At 35.7% G+C, this 19,459-nt stretch overlaps 1 protein-coding gene across 1 annotated transcript; it reads right to left on the reverse strand.

Moving 5' to 3' along the window:
• Window positions 1-10,066: 10,066 nt before the first annotated feature.
• On the reverse strand, window positions 10,067-11,467 carry LOC108282958 (olfactory receptor 1S1). Its single transcript, XM_017499008.1, has one exon. The coding sequence runs from the start codon at window positions 11,432-11,434 to the stop codon at window positions 10,496-10,498; it is 939 nt and encodes a 312-aa protein (XP_017354497.1). The 5' UTR covers window positions 11,435-11,467; the 3' UTR covers window positions 10,067-10,495.
• Window positions 11,468-19,459: the final 7,992 nt, after the last annotated feature.

Consider the following 19,459-nt stretch of genomic DNA (forward strand, 5'->3'; position numbering starts at 1 on the left):
ATCTGTTGCTGTGTCAGTGAACTCCAAATGACATAGAACTGTAGTATTTACGTTCCCACACTTTGCACTTGATGTTTCCTTTTTGCCATATTTGCCCCAAATTCACAATTCGTGCTCATTTTTCTGAAGTGCTTTGACTAAGATATGAAAATTTTGGGCAGAAGTTACAGTGTAGGAATGCTAGTTTACTTAAATCTACTTAAAGTAGATTTAAGCATTTGCCCTCACCCATGTCAATTGCCGTGTTAGGAACACCCCATACATACTGTGAATAAAGGCTGATAAACAAAGGTGCCTTAAGTAAGGAATATTCATAAAGACATATTTTACTCAAATAAATACATTTTATTATTCTTTTGGGTATCAGCATATGGCAAACAATAGCTCACTTAATGCACTAATTTCCTTTGCACCATACATCCCAACTGGTTGCTTTCATTTTCTTTCATTCATGCCAGGGAGGTGACAGGAATTTTCTTTCATTGATTAATCACCTACTATGTGCCAGCCCTACTAGTCTATGGAGAATTACATCTGGTCGATGCCAGCCCTGCCTGCACAGGCCCTCTGTGCTAGTGGCTCTCACACTAGTCTTTGTTGTTGCTTCCTCACCACCTCCTACATCTTCATGAGGGCTGCTGCTCACAGATCCACTGAGCAGATAGCACTACTATGGCACTACGCCTACCTCAGCATAGTTTTGTAGCAGGATAGCTGTTATCTCTTCAAGTACTTGCATCCCAACCTCAAATAAACCCTCAAGTAAAATCCACTTCCCTTTATGATATTCACAGTGGACACCAAACAACTTAACCTTCTCATTTACACCCTGAGAAACAGCCAGGCACAGAGAGCTCCATGGACAGTTCTTACCAGGAATTACCTCTCCCAGAACAGGTAGGGAAGGGTAGAATCTATCAGGTGAGAGTCTGGATCCAGATCGTAAGCTGATTTTAGTTAGCAACTACAGGAAGAGAGTGAGGATATCTGCTAGTGGGTATTAAACAGACCTAAGAAATTGTTATAACCTTTTTGAATGCTATATGTTTATGTCTATGAAAAACCTTCAAAAGTTTCTATTCTTTAATTTCAGAATTCTTATTCCAAAAATATAACCCCAGAAAATTAACAGAATGTCAAACAAAACAAAATATAAGTGAGTTTATTACATTTATAAAATGAAAGTGATTAAAATCTAATTTCCAACGATATTGGAAACGGAAACATAGCATACTAAAATCATTAATATTTAGTAATAAAGGGCAATGTTTATCGTTATACCTGTAAGTGATAAAATCAAGACTAAAGCTTGTATTTGCAATAAGAGTTCAATTTTATAAAAATATATACATGCATAATGAAGAATACATCAAAAAGTTATCTGTGATTTCTAGAATCATGAATTTTCTAATTTTCATCTTTATTAGTTTAAGTATTTTCTGTTTTCCAAAATAAGACTGTGTTCCTTTTATAATCAGAAGTGTAATTTTGAGAAGGAATATGAGGTTCATGTAGACTTATTTGGCATGTAAACCTCCCATCGTCATAGTTCAGATCCATTTTTTATATTTTTCTAGATTAGGACTATTTTGGGGGGGTACTTCTTTTTCCATTTAAAATGCTTTTGGAACTCCTAATTTTTATCCTGATTTCACATGAGGATAAGGAGAAGAACTACAAGGTGTTATGTATTCTGGGAACAGTCATTGGATTTTACAGTATGTTAGAAATGCCTTGCTTCTATTGGTTTGGCTCTGTGTCCCCACCCAAATCTCATCTCAAATTGTAATCCCCATGTGTCCAAGTATCAGGGGAGGGGAATTAGTGAGAGGTGATTGGATCATGGAGATGGTTTCCTGCATGCTTTTCTCATGAAAGTGTGGGAGTTGTCACACCTCTCTTGCCTGCAGAAATGTAACATGTGCTTTATTTCCCCTTCAGCTTCTGCCATGACTGTAAGTTTCCTGAGGTCTCCCTAGCCATGTGGAACTGTGATTCAATTAAACCTCTTTTGTTTATAAATTACCCAGTCTCAGGTAGTATGTTTATGGCTGCATAAGAATGAACTAATACACCTTCTAAATACAGTAGTTCACCCTTATCCAAAGGGAGTACTTCCAAGATCCCCAGAGGATGCCAGAAACTATAGATAGTATCAAACCCTACACATATTATGTGTTTTTCCTGCACATACATACTTACAATAAATTTAGTTTATAAATTAGCTATAGTAAGAGATTAACAACAGCAACAATAAAACAGAACAATTAAAACAATACACTATAATAAAAGTTATATGAATGTGGTCTCTCTCTCTCTCTTAAAATATCTCATTGTACAGTACTCACTCCTCACTCTTCTTCTCATAATCATGTGAGATGATATAATGCCTATGTGATGCGATGAAATGAGGTGAATGACACAGGCATTATAACATAACATTTGGCTACTATTGGTTTTCTGATGGCCAGAAAAAGAATCATCTTCTTGGGGTGATCTTGGATCATCAAGCTATGATGATGTCCATGGTTGGATTTCAGAAGCATAAAATGTTATACAGTGTGGATACACTGGACAGAGGGACAATTCATATCCTAGGCAGGACAGAGTAAGATGGCAAGAGATTTTGTCATAATACTCAGAATGTCAGGCAATTTTAAACTTACGAATTGTTTATTTCTGGATTTTCTATTTAATATGTTCAGACTGCAGTTGAAACTGGAAAGCAAAACTGCAGATGGAAGGAAGTGGGGAAGACCACCATAAATCCTTGAGAGGAAGAATAAAACTCTCTGGTTAGCAGTTGGCATGTCAACCTGTCCAGGCCAAGTCACATTAGAACATAATGAATCAATTATTTGTGTACATTGTGCTAGGCACTGTCTGGAATGCCAACAAAAGAGAAGTTTGTAACTGAATTTTCATACCTTCTTTCATTCTTTAATGTCACAATTCATTTATAAAATTAACCTGGAACTCAAAAGGAAGACTGTGAAATATTACACTTCAAAAGAGGGTTGCTTAAACTTTTCTAATTGGGTTCTCCCAGTTACCTTCCTATGCATATTCTAAATGAATAGAGCAAATTCCCCTTTCTTATTTTCTTTTTTTAAAATTTTTTAGTTGAAAAGTAAAAATTGTATATACATATATACAATTTTATATATATATGGCATAAAACATAATGTTTTAATATATGTAGACATTGTTAAATGGCTAAATGAAGCTATTTAACATTTAAATTATTTCAGACACATTATTTTTGTGATGAGAATGCTTAAAATCTATTCTCAGCCATTTTCAAATATACAATAAAGTATAATTAACTGTAGTCACCATCATGTACAATAGATCTCTTGAACTTATTCCTCTTGTCTAACTAAAATGTTATGTCATTGGCCAATATCTCTCCAATCCTGTCACCCCAAGCCTCAAGTAACCATCTTCTCACTGTTTCTGTTATTTCAACCTTTTTACATTCCACATATTAGTAATATCCTGCAGTATTTGTCTCTCTGTGAACTGTCTTATTTCAGTTAATGTGATATCCTGCAGGTTCATCCCTGTTGTCACAAATGATGTGATTTTTCCTTCTTTTTTAAGGCTAAGTAATATTTCATTGTGTATATATTTCATTTTCCTTATTCATTATTCTACTGGTGAATAACTTAGGTTAATCTTATGTCATAGCTGTTGTAAAGAAATACTGCAATGCACATGGAAGAGCTCCTTTTTCTTACTGAAAAATTATCCCCTTTATATGAGTCTTTCATTAGAATTATTACATTCTGGAATGAGAATATTGAATGAAATAACAGTACACCACGAGTCAGATGATGGGACAAAAATGTCAGTCAATGATGTTTCCTTGGGAAATGATGATCCCCTCATATCAAGATAGGCTCTAGGTAGCGTAAGCGGTAGACAGAACTTGCAAGAGTAGTTTAGCTTTCCTATCCTGCAGGTTTATTACTTATTTAAAAATTCTGCTCATTTCAAAACCTTTCTCATTCCCTTCATCTATTCATTTGGGTGTATGAATGTGTCCTTAGTGTAAATTGCTTTACAGAGAAGTATTTGCTAAGAAATTAATCTCTCTGTCTACTGACACCCTCTTTCTATGTCTCACTCATTGAAATTTTATTAAAATACATTTATCAGGAAGTGTAATTATTTGAGCATATGTTCCCCACTACTAAACAATAAGCACCTGGAAGCCTGAATACACTAAAAAAGCATGACAGGTATGTTGTGATACTGGATTTCTCCATCTCTGTTCTTATTGTTTAATAGGTGAATGAAGAGCCAGACACAGTGGTGAGAGTAAAGTACAGATGTGAGAATTCCTTCCCAGTGTTTCTCAAAATAATATATTGTATTCCCTTTGAAATCTGGCACAAGACAAGAATGTCCTCTCTCATTATTCCTATTGAATATAGTATTGGGAGCTCTAGCCAGAGTGATCAGGCAAGAAAAAAAATATAAAGGGTATTATATTAGGAAAGGAGGAAGTCAAATTGTCTCTATTTGCAGATGACATGATCGCATATTTAGAAGACCCTGGCATCTCAGCCCAAACCCTCCTTAAGCTGATAAGCAACTTCATCAAAGTCTCAGGATACAAAATCAATGTGCAGATATCACAAGCATTTCTATACACCAATAACAGACAAACAGAGAGCCAAATCAAAAGTGAACTCCAATTTACAATTGCTACAAAGAGAATAAAATACCTAGGAATACAACTAACAAAGGATGTAAAGGACCTCTTCAAGGACGACTACAAACCACTGCTCAAGGAAATAAGAGAGGACACAAACAGATGGAAAAACATCCCATGATCATGGTTGGGAAGAATTTGTGAAAATGGCCATACTGCCCAAAGTAATTTATAGATTCCATGCTATCCCCATCAAGCTACTAATGACCTTCTTCACAGAACTGGGAAAAACCACTTCAAACTTCATATGGAACCAAAAGAGAGCCCACATAGCCAAAACAATTCTAAGCAAAAAGAACAAAGCTGGAGACAACATGCTGCCTCACTTTAAACTATACTACAGGGCCATAGTAATCAAAACAGCATGGTACTGGTACCAAAATAGAGACATAGACCAATGGAACAGAATAGAAGCCTCAGAAGCAACACCACACATCTGCAACCAACTGATCTTTGACAAACCTGACAAAAACAAGCAATGGGGAAAGGAGTCCCTGTTTAATAAATGGTGTTGGGAAAACTGGCTAGCCATGTGCAGAAAGCAGAACCTGGACCCCTTCCTGACACCTTACACTAAAATTAACTCCAGATGGATTTAAGATTTAAACACAAGACCTAACACCATGAAAACCCTAGAAGAAAACCTAGGCAAAACCATTCCATACATAGGCATAGGCAAGGACTTCATGGCTAAAACACCAAAAGCAATGGCAACAAAAGCCAAAATAGACAAATGGGACCTAATTAAAGTCCAGAGCTTCTGCACAGCAAAGGAAACAATCATTGGAGTGAACTGGCAACCAACAGAATGGGAAAAAATGTTTGCAATCCACCCATCTGACAAAGGGCTAATATCCAAAATTTACAAAGAACTAAAACAGATTTACAAGAAAAAAACAAACCCATTCAAAAGTGGGTGAAGGATATGAACAGACACTTTACAAAAGAAGACATATATGAGGCCAAAAAACATAGGAAAAAATCTCATCATCACTGGTAATTAGAGAAATGCAAATCAAAACCACATTAAGATACCATCTCACACCAGTTAGAATGGCAACCATTTAAAAATCTGGAGACAACAGATGCTGGAGAGGATGTGGAGAAATAGGAACACTTTTACACTGTTGGTGGGAGTGTAAATCAGTTCAACCATTATGGAAGACAGTGTGGCAATTCCTCAAGGACCTAGAAATAGAAATTCCATTTGACTCAGCAATCCCGTTACTGGGTATATATACAAAGGATTATAAATTGTTCTATTATAAAGACACATGCACACATATGTTCATTGCAGCACAATGTTCATTGCTGTTTACAATAACAAAGACCAAGAACCCACCCAAATGTCCATCATCAATAGACTGGATAACGAAAATGTGGCACATATACACCATGGAATACTACGCAGCCATAAAAAATGATGAGTTCCTATCCTTCACAGGGACATGCATGAATCTGGAAACCCACACAAGAACAGAAAACCAAACACCGTATGTTATCACCCATAGGCAGGTGTTGAACAATAGGAACACATGGACACAGGAAGGGGAGCATCACACACTGAGGTCTGTTGTGGGGGACTAGGGAAGGGACAGCAGGGGTTGGGAGGGTGGGGAGGGATAATGAGGAAAGAAATACCAGATGTAGGTGATGGGGGGATGAAGGCAGCAAACCACCTTGCCATGTATGTACCTATGCAACAATCCAGCGTGATCTGCACATGTACCCCAGAACCTAAAGTACAATTATATATATATATATCTTTAATCCAAACTCTGAGAAAAAGTAGTTGAGAAATCAAGAAAAGTCAGAAAAAAAATTATAATTCTCCTGTAAGAATTAAAGCATAATAGTCAATATAGAGACATTACTGATTCAGAGGAATCCACTCAAGCCACAGGTAAAGCAAGAGAAGAAAGTGATGACATGCAGATCTAAAGGCTGAGTCTTCATTTCCAAAATCAGTACTAGAGCATTAGGGGAGAAGCAGTTACTGCATAATCAGTCAGTCTTGCTTATGGCTATTTTCATGTGTGTTCATGGTTCTGTCTGCTGTTAACAGTGAGTCAGTCTTACAAGTAAAATGAATATTATTATTAAGCTTACATGCCTAGGATATTTTATGCAAATATGAGTGACATTGCAAGAAATAATAAGTTTTGGTAGCCAATAAGTCTTTGAATTGCATCTTGAAGTGTGAATCTGTGTAGTGCAGTTTACCTTACGGGGAGAGCTGAACGATTATTCAAACACCACCTAATAATGTTCACAGTGAGTTTCCCAGTGCTTGGTTATTTGCTATAGTCTACTATATGCTGTATATAATATAACCCTGATATTTATAATTATTAAATAAATTCTAGATACCTATAATAATGAGTAAAGAATACAAAAAATATTGAAAATATTTTAAAAGTAATTTATAATTCTGAGATTTCTCAGAAATTCTAATTTCTCATACCCACATTTTGAAGACCTAGGAAACCATAGCATGAATGTGTGTTTCTGCATATTTATGTTGTCTAATTAGATCTAATGAGTGTAGATGGACAGGTGGCTAAATAAGGAAATGGTTGATTGAGAAAAGTTATTATACGTTCCATTAATAAATAAACACTGAAGAGATCAAATGCAGTTCAAGGCTCAGGAGATTTTTCCAAGTCTTTCTCTTTTGTCTGATCAGAGCAGATGTAAAATATAAAAAAGGATAGTAAACAAAAAAACAATCCTTAAATCTCTTCTAAATAAGTACTACAATGTGTTTGTGAAGCTTAATACAATTGAAAGGGAATATTTCTAAAACGCAAACCATCACGTTCAAAATATTATAATTTGTAACTAAACTTCCAGATAATTTCAATCATACATAGAAGAGAGAGAATGAGAGAAGAAAGATAGTAAAGTATTCTGAAATTTCATTTTCTTTGAAAGAATGAAATTTATAGATATTAATTAAATCATGAATTTATTGGTTTACATATGGTTCTTTAAAATATGTACGTTTCTTTAACAGTAATAGAATATATATTGCATCAATATCTTTCAAGTCTATAGAAGGGGTAAAAGAAAATTAAACTCCATCAATCTAGCAATAGCCAAGAGAAGAAATATAAAATAGCTTCTAAAATTTAGCAAATACAAAACATAAATCCAATGTATCAGCAATTTTATATATGTGAATAGCTTAAATTTATTTGTTAAAAGACAGAAATGATCAGATTATGTGTTAAAATCCAGATATATGTTTATAACATGAGACACATTTAAGGTACTTAAAGTAAATAGATCAACAGAGATAGAGCCAAACAAGTATTAATTTTTTTTTAAAGTAGATGTGACCTTATAATATAACGATTTATAATCCCTTGGATATATACCCAGTAATGGGATTGCTGGGTCAAATGGAATTTCTATTCCTAGGTCCTTGAGGAATCGCCACACTGTCTTCCACAATGGTTGTACTAATTTACACTCCCACCAACAGCGTAAAAATGTTCCTATTTCTCCACATCCTCTCCAGCATCTGTTGTCTCTAGATTTTTTAACGATTGCCATTCTAACTGGCGTGAGATGGTATCTCAATGTTGTTTTGATTTGCATTTCTCTGATGACCAGTGATGATGAGCATATTTTCATATGTTTGTTGGCCTCATGTATGTCTTCTTTTGTAAAGTATCTGTTCATATCCTGTGCCCACTTTTGAATTGGATTGTTTGTTTTTCTCTTGTAAATCTGTTTTAGTTCTTTGTGAATTCTGGATATCAGCCCTTTGTCAGATGGGTAAACTGCAAAAATTTTTTCCCATTCTGTTGGTTGCTGATTCACTCTAATGACTGTTTATTTTGCTGTGCAGAAGCTGTGAAGTTTGATTAGGTCCCGTTTGTCTATTTTGGCTTTTGTTGTCAATGCTTTTGGTGTTTTGGTCATGAAGTCTTTGCCTACGCCTATGTCCTGAATGGTTTTGCCTAGATTTTCTTCTAGAGTTTTTGTGGTGTTAGGTCTTATGTTTAAGTCTTTAATCCATCTGGAGTTAATTTTAGTGTAAGGTGTCAGGAATAGGGAGGGCCAGTGGGGGGTGGGGAGTTGGGGAGAGATAGCATGGGGAGAAATGCCAGATATAGGTGATGGGGAGGAAGGCAGCAAATCACACTGCCACGTGTGTACCTATGCAACTATCTTGCATGTTCTTCACATGTACCCCAAAACCTAAAATGCAATAAAATAAATTTAAAAAAAAAAAGAGAAAAAAGTAGATGTGATAATACCAGTATCAGACATAGTGAAATTCATCATAGCAATATTAAATAGGATCAAAAAGACTATTTCATATTTATAAAAGTTTCAATAAATCAATATCTTTATTACTATTAATTATATCATATCCATAGTAACAATTTAGCAAGAATATTATTACCAAAAGAAAAACTGTTCCAATCTGACTTGCCATAGATGTAAAATCATTACATAAATATTATTTAGCTAAATTTGACAGTGCAACAAATGAATAATACATTATAGCCAAATTAGATGTTAAAATCATAGGCTTCTGTAATATTAGAAAGTCAGTTAATGTAACTACATATTAATCAGTTTTTTTAATCTAATAATCTCAATAGATAATATAAAGGCATTCAGTGAAATTCAATATGTACTTTAAATAAAACCAGATATCTTTTTAAAAACAAAACCTTAAGTCCAACAGATATGCTTATTAGCCTTCATTAAAATAGAATGTTGCTGAAGAAACTAGTCAATGAATTAAAACCAAAAACAGACAAACAAGAAATACAAATACTTAAAAATCAAGGTTGAAATTATCATTTTCCTTATGTTTTATTTTTCTCCTGGCAAAAGAAAATCAAGTTTAAATGATTAGATAAGAAAAGGTTTTAATAGAGAAATATGATAATAAATAAATTTCACATTTTTTCCTATATATCTGTAAACAAATTTACTTTAACAAATTTGACAAGACACTCAAGAACAACCTAACAATATATATTTAAAATAGAAAGAAAACTATGAAATGCCATTAAAAACATAATTTAAGAAGACTTGAACGAATAAATGAAGGGACACTACAACTATAAACATTAAAACCCAATAAATAATTTATACCAAAGTCTATAGTAATATAGACTGTGATTAAGATGTGAGATATGTGTTTTTTAAATTAATTTTTATTTTTTATTTATGTATAAATTTCTTATTAAATGAATCATGTATTTTTACTGGCACATTGTTCCCCATAATTTGAGGGAAGACCTGATATTATGATGCAGTCATATAACGTATAATGATCAAATTAGGGATTGGGATATCCATCCCCTTAAACATTTATTTTTTCTTTATACTGGTAACACTGAAACTATTCTCTTTTAGCTATTTTTAAATATACAATAGATTATTGTTTACTACAATCCCCCCTAATGATTTATCAAATATTTGGTCTTATTTATTCCATCTAACTGTATTTTTGTACCCATTAATCAGTCTCTATTCAACTCCACTTCACCTCTCTGCTCCTGGGCCCTGGTAACCACCAATCTACTCTCTAAGGATGTGTGTTATTCTTGTGATTTACCATAGTGGTTATAGGTTTTGTTTCCAAGACAAGAGCTAAGTGGAAAAGCTCCAACCCCTCAGAGGTTGGAATAGGAGACAGATATCTGCAAGCTCATCAAAAGTTGAACCATCACAACTGTGCCATACACTCTGGGCTAAATCATTTATCTGATTATGTGAATTGAAAGAATTTAGATGTCCAGGGCATCAAAGGGAAGAACTTTTTCTATTGATGAGCTTTCTCAGGGCACCTTTCATATCCTTATTCCTCAAGCTGTAGATGAAGGGGTTCATCATGGGTGTCACCACGGTGAATAGTACAGCACCAATCTTATCAGTGTCCTCAGGGTGAGTGGAGGAGGGAAAAAAGTACACACCTACAATGGTTCCATAGAACAATAATACAACTGTGAGGTGAGAGCCACAAGTGGAGAAGGCTTTCCACTTTCCCTGTGTGGAAGATATTCTCAGGACAGCTCTGATGATGCAGACATAGGAGAAGAAGATGAGTGCAAAGGGGAAGATGATAACTGATAAACCCACGATAAACAGCACAAGCTCATTGATTATTGTGTCTGAGCAGGACAGTTTGAGCAGAGGGGCCAAGTCACAGAAGAAGTGGGAGAGAGTATTGTGGTCACAGAAGGGCAATTGAATGAGCAAAAGGGTGTGTGTCAGAGCAATAATATTACTGAGGAGCCACGGGATGACTGTGAGCAAAATGCAGAACATGGGCTGCATGAGGGTTGAATAGTTCAGAGGGTGGCAGATCGCCACGAAGCGGTCGTAGGCCATAGTCCCCAACAGCAAATTGTCAATGACGACAAACACAATAGAAAAGTACATCTGTGTGATGCAGCTTTCATAAGAGATGGATTGACTCTTGGTTTGAATATTCATCAACATTTTGGGGACTGAGTTGGAAATGGAGGAAATGTCAGCAAAGGATAGATTGGCAAGGAAGAGATACATGGGGGTGTGAAGGTAAGTGTCCAAGCTGATGGCCAGAATGATGAGCCCGTTCCCAACCACAGTGACCAGGTACATACCCAGGAAAAGCACAAAGAGGAGGTTTTGATGCTCATCCTGGTGGAAGAATCCCAGGAGAATGAATTCACTGATGGTGGTTCGGTTTCCTTGATGCATATTTCTGTTGGTCTGAAGAAAGAAACACAATGTCTTCACACACCTACAAGAAAACCTAACATGGTACCATTTGGCTGTAGTCACTGTGGTAAGACACTTGAGTAAAGCTTCTTCTGCCTATTAAGTGGAAATACTGCTTAATAAGAAAGTATTTCAGCAATACCGAGATTTGGAAAAACCCTTAGAAAAAGACAGGACATGCCAGATACTTCTCAATGAACATGTTTTAAACTCTAACAGGGTTCTGAATTTGACTTTTCCGGTTGATTCTAAATGTAGTTTAAATCTCTCAACTGAGGATCATATATGAGGGATACCCTATATTCTAAAGATATTAGATACACCTGCAAAAATTATTTAAAAGTGACCAAACTGTCCCAAACCATCTTCATACTTTAACTCTAAGAAAACAGAAATTTGAAATGTCATGAAAGTGAGGCATTTGAGGAAGTAAACCTGACTGAGGGTTAGGAATGGCTGTGGGAGTATACACCACTGTGTGGGTGCTCCTTCCCGCTAATGCTGGGGGAGGTCTCCAAAGGAAGTGCTTTGGAGAATGAGTAAAAGGAGCAACCAGGGTTTTACTTCATCTGTGGCTAGATATTAACCTCAAGAGAGTTCAGGGGCACATATACACTTAAAGACTTGTGTTTAACTCACTTCTAAAAGTGAAGGGCTCACTGGATCAGCATACGATGGCAGAGGTAGAGAGAAAAGATGGTGGTTAGTAGGGCAATCCTGTATTTTCACCCTATGGCATGGGATGAATATGTGAATTTCCTATAGGACACATGATGCCGTAGTAGGTCATTTGACTCGTCACCTTCTTGAGATTCCAATCCAGAAACAGCCTATCAAAGAGGAGGCTATAGCAATAAGAAAACATGAGGTGCCTCTCTTACGAAAGAGAGAACTTAAAGACATCAGGGAGACAATTCATTGCACTTGTCAGGGAACCGCATTATGGGGCAGTCTCCAAAAGGCAGCCTCTGATGAGCCCCAAAATGGTCTAAAGAGACACCATGCCTGCCACACATAAGGCACCAACTGCTAGTATTCTATGGCAAGATATGAACACTTTCGCTTTTATTCCCACCCCCATTCTTCCTCCCTGACCTGATAAAACAGAAACAGAAGGGAAGATCAAAATGACCACAACAACAATAGCAACTACAACCAGTTGGTGAGAAAAGAGGCTAAAGAGCAAGGGAAGAACAAACCTCCTGCCTTCTCCTATACAACCCAAGCTACACATCAGATCTGAGCCCAAAAGGAAATTGGGCTAGACTTGCCTTTTTAATAACTGGAAATGGGTCTCCAGGATCAAAGGTAAACATTTTTAAAACCTTATGTGGTCAGAAAGGTAAAGGGATGTCACAAGGTGTCATCCAGTAGTAGAAAAAGGAGATTGGACCTAGTATGATTTTCCTTACAACTTACTCGAAATAATATCAGCTTGGGAACAAAGAGACATTGGTCCCTCTTTCTACTCTCCTAACATTGTCTCCCTCTCATTTGATCCTTCTCTTCTACCTATCTCCAAAATCACTTGCCTCTCAAAGATTCTGTTTCCATTCAGAGGCCAGAAAAGAGGAAATCTTCATCTCTAGAATTCTTGAAAACTGAAAGGCATTGGAGATTGAAGCAGAGATCTGAAGTCTCTTTGCTTCTGAAAAGCTTGGCTTACAAATCAGAGAGAAGGGAAAACACATGCAGAAGGGAGAATCTGCACCAAAACTGAAATGAGCTAGATAACTGGCAGGCATCTATATTGAAGACACAGACTGGCCTGTGGTTACCAAGACATGGACTGGTTTGGGCTTGACTAGAGAGGAGGGGAATTGTATGTTTCTAAGTGATAACCTCTGAGCTCTCCTTCCTGTTCTACCTTTTCCACCTACCAGTAGTCCTGCACAAATTATTGCAAGTTCCCAAGGTGGCTGCCTACCTGGTCAAGACCAGTGTTGGATTCTGAAGAGGCTCAGCTCTGGATGATGGTAAAAATCTCAGGAAGTGACTGGTTTCTAGACCCAGTGGCTTTCCTTATCCTTAGCAGAGTTGCAGGTAGAGACTCAGCAGCTCTTAGGTATTTTTCAGATTGGACTCTTCCTCTAAGCCTCAGAATTAATAGAATCATGGTGCTGGGCTCACCTGGGACATTCAGGTCCTTCTCAGCCCTTTGGGATAATATCCCTGAAGTGTTTTCCTCAAGATGAGCAGTAATTTTTACATCCCAGTTTTGATGAGGTAAATGGGGAATAGACAGACAGCTCTGCTTTTTTTTCCTTGTTTTGTCTTCATATTCTCTTCCTGCTTGTGATTTCTTATCTGTAACTTAGTTGATTTTTGCACTTCACAATGAGGTAGTTGTTTTCTATGTGTGTCCTCTTTTCCCAGTAAGATGGTCAGCATTTTCAGAGTTCTTTTCTGTGTCTTCTCTAGCGCCTAGTAGTGGGAAACGCTTAGTAAATACCTAGAGAATTGAGTTGAATATTTTGACTAGAGATTATGTATCCAAAGAGATGTCATCTCTAGAGGAAGGAGATAGGATATGGTCTTGAAATCACTTGAATGAATTTTAGCATTGGAAAAATTGGAGACCCAGTGATTCAGCATTTAGGGCTCTTAATTGCAAACTAAAGACAAACTCTTCGTTTCTAATTTTGCAAATAAATATATTGAAATGATATTGAGTGGTTCACAATACAATGGGAAGGATGGAAATAGACATCCTGAAGTGGACAAGAGCAAGAGAGACTGCACAGCCAGGGACTCAGGAAAAATTAATATATCCCTTCTTCCAGTGCTTAGAGGTGCCTCATAATATAGTACACTTACTTCTCACCCAAACCAAGCTGTTGATCCCCTCTTCAATCAGGAAAAAACTCAACCTATGGATTAAGTGTATTAATGAATATAGTTAATTTATTGGGGTAATAGAGAAGGAAGGAGTCAAGTGTTTCTATCTATTTATGCATTAACACACATCGATGGCACCTCTATATTCTAGTAGTGAATTATCTGCTAAAGAAATAAGGCAAACAGTTGCATTCACAATAGCTACAAATAAAAAGTAACTAGAGATAAACTTAACCAAGGAGGTGGGAGATTCCTACCCTGAAAACTATAAAACTTTGATGAAAGAAACTGAGGAAGACACAAATAAATGGAAATACATCTTGTTTTCATGGATTAGAAGAACTGATATTGTTAAAATAACTGTAATACCCAAAGAGAGCTACCAATTTAGTGCAGTACTTATAAAAATTCCAATAACATTCTTCACCGAAACAGAAAAAAATCCTAAAATTCATATGGAACCATAAAAGACCCCAAATTGACAAAGCAATCCTGAACAAATATAGTAAAAGGCCATAGTAACCAAAACAGCATGTTGCTTGCATAAAATAGACACATAGAACAGTGAAACAAAATACAAAACATAGAAATAAATTCAAGCACCTAAAGCCAACTCATTTTCGATAAAGGTGCCAAGAAGAAGATGTCAGGGTAAAGTCAGTAAATGGGGCTGGTAAAACTGGATATTCACATGCAGAAAAATGACACTGGACTCTTATCTTTCACCATACACAAAAGTAAACTTAAAATAGATAAAAGACATAAATGTAAAACCAGAATCTATGAAACTAACAGTAGAAAACATATGGAAACACTTCATAACATTGGACTGGGCAAGAGTTTGTAAAATAAGACCTCAATAGCTCTGAGGCATTGAAAATAGAAATAGAAATATGGGGTTAAACTAAAATTATTTTGCACAGCAAAGAAAACTATTAACATAGTGAAGAGATAACCTACAAAATTTCAGAAAATATTTGCAAACTATGCATCTGACCAGGGATTATAATATAGCCTATATAAGGAACTTAGCAGAAAAAATAATAATAATTAAAAACGGGCAGATCTTAACACACATTTCTCAAAATAAAACATGGCCAAACAGATGTATAAAAAATGTTTAACATCACTAATCATCAGAGAATTCCAAATCAAAATACCTTGGGATATCTCCTCACTCTTATTAGAATGGCTATTTTTCAGAAGACAAAGAAAAGTGTTAGCAAGGATGTGGAGGAAAGGGAATACATATGCTTACATACTGTTGGTGGAATTGTAAAGTAGCACAGCTGCTATGAAAAACAGAATGGGGTTTCCTCAAAAAATTAAAAATAGAACTACCGTATGATCCAGAATCCCACTACTAGGTATATATTCAAAGGAAATAAAATCTGTATGTTGAAGTAATATCTGCATTCACATTTTTATTGCCGCACTATGTACAATAGCTGAGATATAGAATCAACCTAGTATTTACCAAGGCACAAACAGATAAAGAAAATGTGGTATATACACACAGTAGAATACTATTCAGCCTTAAGAAAGAATGAAATTCTATCATTTATTGACAACATGGATAAACTTGGAGAACATCATGTTAAGTGAAATAGGTCAGACACAGAAAGATTTTTTTTGAAAACTGGAGTTATAGAAGCAGAGGGTAGAACAGTGGTTACCAGAGACTGGAGAGGAAATGTGGGAGGGAAGGATGGGGAGATGTTTCCCACTACACTTGGGAATTATGGGAGTTATAATTCAAGATGAGATTTGGGTGAGGACACAGTCCAACCTTATCACCATGAAAAGTGGTTACTGTCTTGTACCACAGGCTCTAGGAATAACGGGAGAGCAGGAGTAGATCTGCATAACACAAAAAAGGGACGGTATTCAATACAAACCTTGTACTATTTTCTTCTAATGACACCAAGCACTTCCCAAACTCTGATACCTCTTTACAAGCTCTCTGAGCTAGCTGGCATTGAGCCTGTGTCTCAACTCTTTCCACACACTTTTCCTTCTCTTCTGGACTAACATAACAACATATTGAGGAACGTGGTTTCTAGCTTCCTATGTGGCCATCAATGGGCCAGATAATGCAATCTGGAAGTTCAGGAAAGTTGATGGGAAATGAGATGAGAAAAACCAGAGCAAATCAATATACCTACCTTTCTCCCCTCCATGGACTGCTCCCAGGTATAATTCCCCTTTCCACAGGAGTCCCACATTCCATACCTAATAAGTAATGTTCCCTGACTCTTTCGTTGTGAACAATGACACAGAAATGCATGTCATTGCATTGCTTTGTACTTACCCTAGATTCAATCCCCTCTACTTCTCCTCCAATCTCCCTGGGGTTTTACCTCCCAAATAGAACATCAAGAGTTAAATTCTAACCTCAGGCTCTGCTTTCTAGAAGAACCATGCAACAACAGTAATAGATTAGGAAGTTCATAAATATTCCTCACGGACAAGTTGCAGAAATGAGGATTTTAATTCCATCCATATTTCCTTTCCAGCTGTGACTAGATTAATATATAAATAAATAGGTGACAGATATAGATATATAATTAATAGATAAAAATAACTTGCCTTCTCTTTCTTCTCCATTACCATATTATTTTTAAATTTTTTAAATTTATTTTTTAATTGGCACATTGTAAGTGTCCATATTTATGAGGTAAAATAATGTTTTGATACATATGTATTTTGTATAATGATCCAATCAAGATAGGTGTTAGCATATCTGTCATTTCATATGTTTATCATTTCTTTGTGATGAGAATATTCAAAAGCATTTCTTCTAGCCATTTTGTAATACACAGTATTTTACTACTAACCGTAGTCACCCTACTATGCAATAGAACACTAGAATTTATTCTTCCTATCTCATTGTAACTTTGTACCCATTGACCAACTTCTCCCCATCCTTCCCTCCCACATTTCCTCTCCAGTATCTGGTAACCACTGTTCTACTCTCTGCTCCTATATGCCAACTTTTTTTTTTAATTCCACATATAAGGGAGATCATGTGCTATATATCTTTCTGTGTCTGGCCTTAACATGATGTTCTCCAGGTTTATCCATGTTGTCACAAATGACAGAATTTCATTCTTTTTTAGGGCTGAATGGTATTCCACTGTGTATATATCACATTTTCTTTATTCGTTTATGCATTGTTAAATACTTAGGTTGATTCCACATCTTGGCTATTGTATATAGTGTTGCAGTAAACATGGGAATGCAGATATTTCTTCAACACACAGATTTTATTTCCTTTAGATATATACCTAGTAGTGAGATTGCTGGATCACATGGTAGTTCTATTTCTAATTTCTTGGGGAAAACCCATTCTGTTTTTCATACTTTACAATTTTACCAGTGTAAAAGTGTGTAAATGTGTGTTCCCTTTCCTCCACATCCTCGCTAACACTTGTTTTCTTTTGTCTTTTAACAGGCATTTTAATAAGAGTGAGGAGCTATCTCAAGGTAATTTTGATTTGCAATTCTCTGATGATTAATGATGTTAAGCATTTTTTATACATCTGTTTGGCCATGTCTCCTTTTGAGAAATGTACATTAAGATCCATTTTAATTATATTTTTTCTACTGTTAAGCTTCTTATATAGTCTATATTATAACCCCTTGATACATGCATAGTGTGCAAATATTTTCTGAAATTTTGTAGGAATTTCAGAACATATTTGAAATTCTTCACTATGTTAATAGTTTTCTTTGCTGTGTAAAATCTTTTTAGTTTGATTTAACCACATTTGTCTATTTTTGCATTTAATTCCGGAGCTTTTAAGGTCTTATTTTACAAATTATTGCCCGGCCCAATGTTATGAAGTGTTTCCATATTTTTTCTTCTGTTAGTTTCATAGATTCTGGTTTTACATTTATGTCTTTCATCTATTTTAAGTTTATTTTTGTGTATGGTGAGAGATAGGTGTCTAGTGTCATTCTTCTGCGTGTGAATATCTGGTTTTACAAACACCATTTATTGTCTTTACCCTGATGTCTTACTTTTGGCATCTTTATTGAAAATCAGTTGGCTTTAGGTGCTTGAATTTGTTTCTACACTTTCTGTTTTGTTTCATTGGTCTATCTGTCTGTTTTTATTCCATTCCCATGCTATTTTGGTTACTATACCTTTATAGTATATTTGACATCAGGTAGTGTGATGTCTTCAGCTTTTTTCCTCTTTGTTCAGTTTGCCAATTTAGGATCTTTTACGGTTCCATACGAATTTCAGGATTTTTTTCTGTTTCTGTGAAAAATGTCATTGGAATTTTTATAAGGATTGCCTTAAATCTGTAGATTTCTTTGGGTAGTATGGTTATTTTAACAATATGAATTCTTCTAATCCACTAACATAAGGTTATCTTTCCATTTCTTTGCATCTTCTTCAGTTTCTTTCATCAAAGTTGTACAGTTTTCAGGGTAGAAATATTTCACCTCCTTGGTTAAGTTTATTCCTAGTTACCTTTTATTTGTAGCTATTGTAAATGAAACTGTTTGCCTTATTTCTTTAGCAGGTAATTCACTACTAGAATATAGAACTGCCACTAATGTATGTTAATGCATAGATAAAATAACTTGCCTCCTTCCTTCTCTATTACCCCATTATATTAACTATATTCATTAATACATTTAATCCATAGGTTGAATTTTTTCCCATTGAAGAGGGGATCAACATGCTTGGTTTGGGTGAAAAGTAAGTGTACTATATTATGAGGCACCTCTAAGCACTGGAAGAAGGGATATAATAATTTTTCCTGAGTCCCTGGCTGTGCAGTCTCTTTTGCTCTTGTCCACGTCAGGATCTCTTTTTCCATCCTTCCCATTGTATTGTGAACCACTCAATATCATTTCAATATATTTATTTGCAAAATTAGAAATGACGAGTTTGTCTTTAGTTTGCAATTAAGAGCCCTAAATGCTGAATCACTGGGTCTCCAATTTTTCCAATGCTAAAATTCATTCAAGTGATGCCAAGACCATATCCTATCTCCTTCCTCTAGAGATGACATCTCTTTGGATACATAATCTCTAGTCAAAATATTCAACTCAATTCTCTAGGTATTTACTAAGCGTTTCCCACTATTAGGCGCTAGAGAAGACACAGAAAAGAACTCTGAAAATGCTGACCATCTCACTGGGAAAAGA

The sequence above is a fragment of the Cebus imitator genome, unplaced genomic scaffold (genome assembly GCF_001604975.1).
Source record: "Cebus imitator isolate Cc_AM_T3 unplaced genomic scaffold, Cebus_imitator-1.0 Scaffold253, whole genome shotgun sequence".
Lineage (NCBI taxonomy): Eukaryota > Metazoa > Chordata > Mammalia > Primates > Cebidae > Cebus > Cebus imitator.

Bases quoted from the DNA above. Each gene is read 5' to 3' on its own strand.
- LOC108282958 (XM_017499008.1), bottom strand. From the start codon at position 11,434: ATGCATCAAGGAAACCGAACCACCATCAGTGAATTCATTCTCCTGGGA.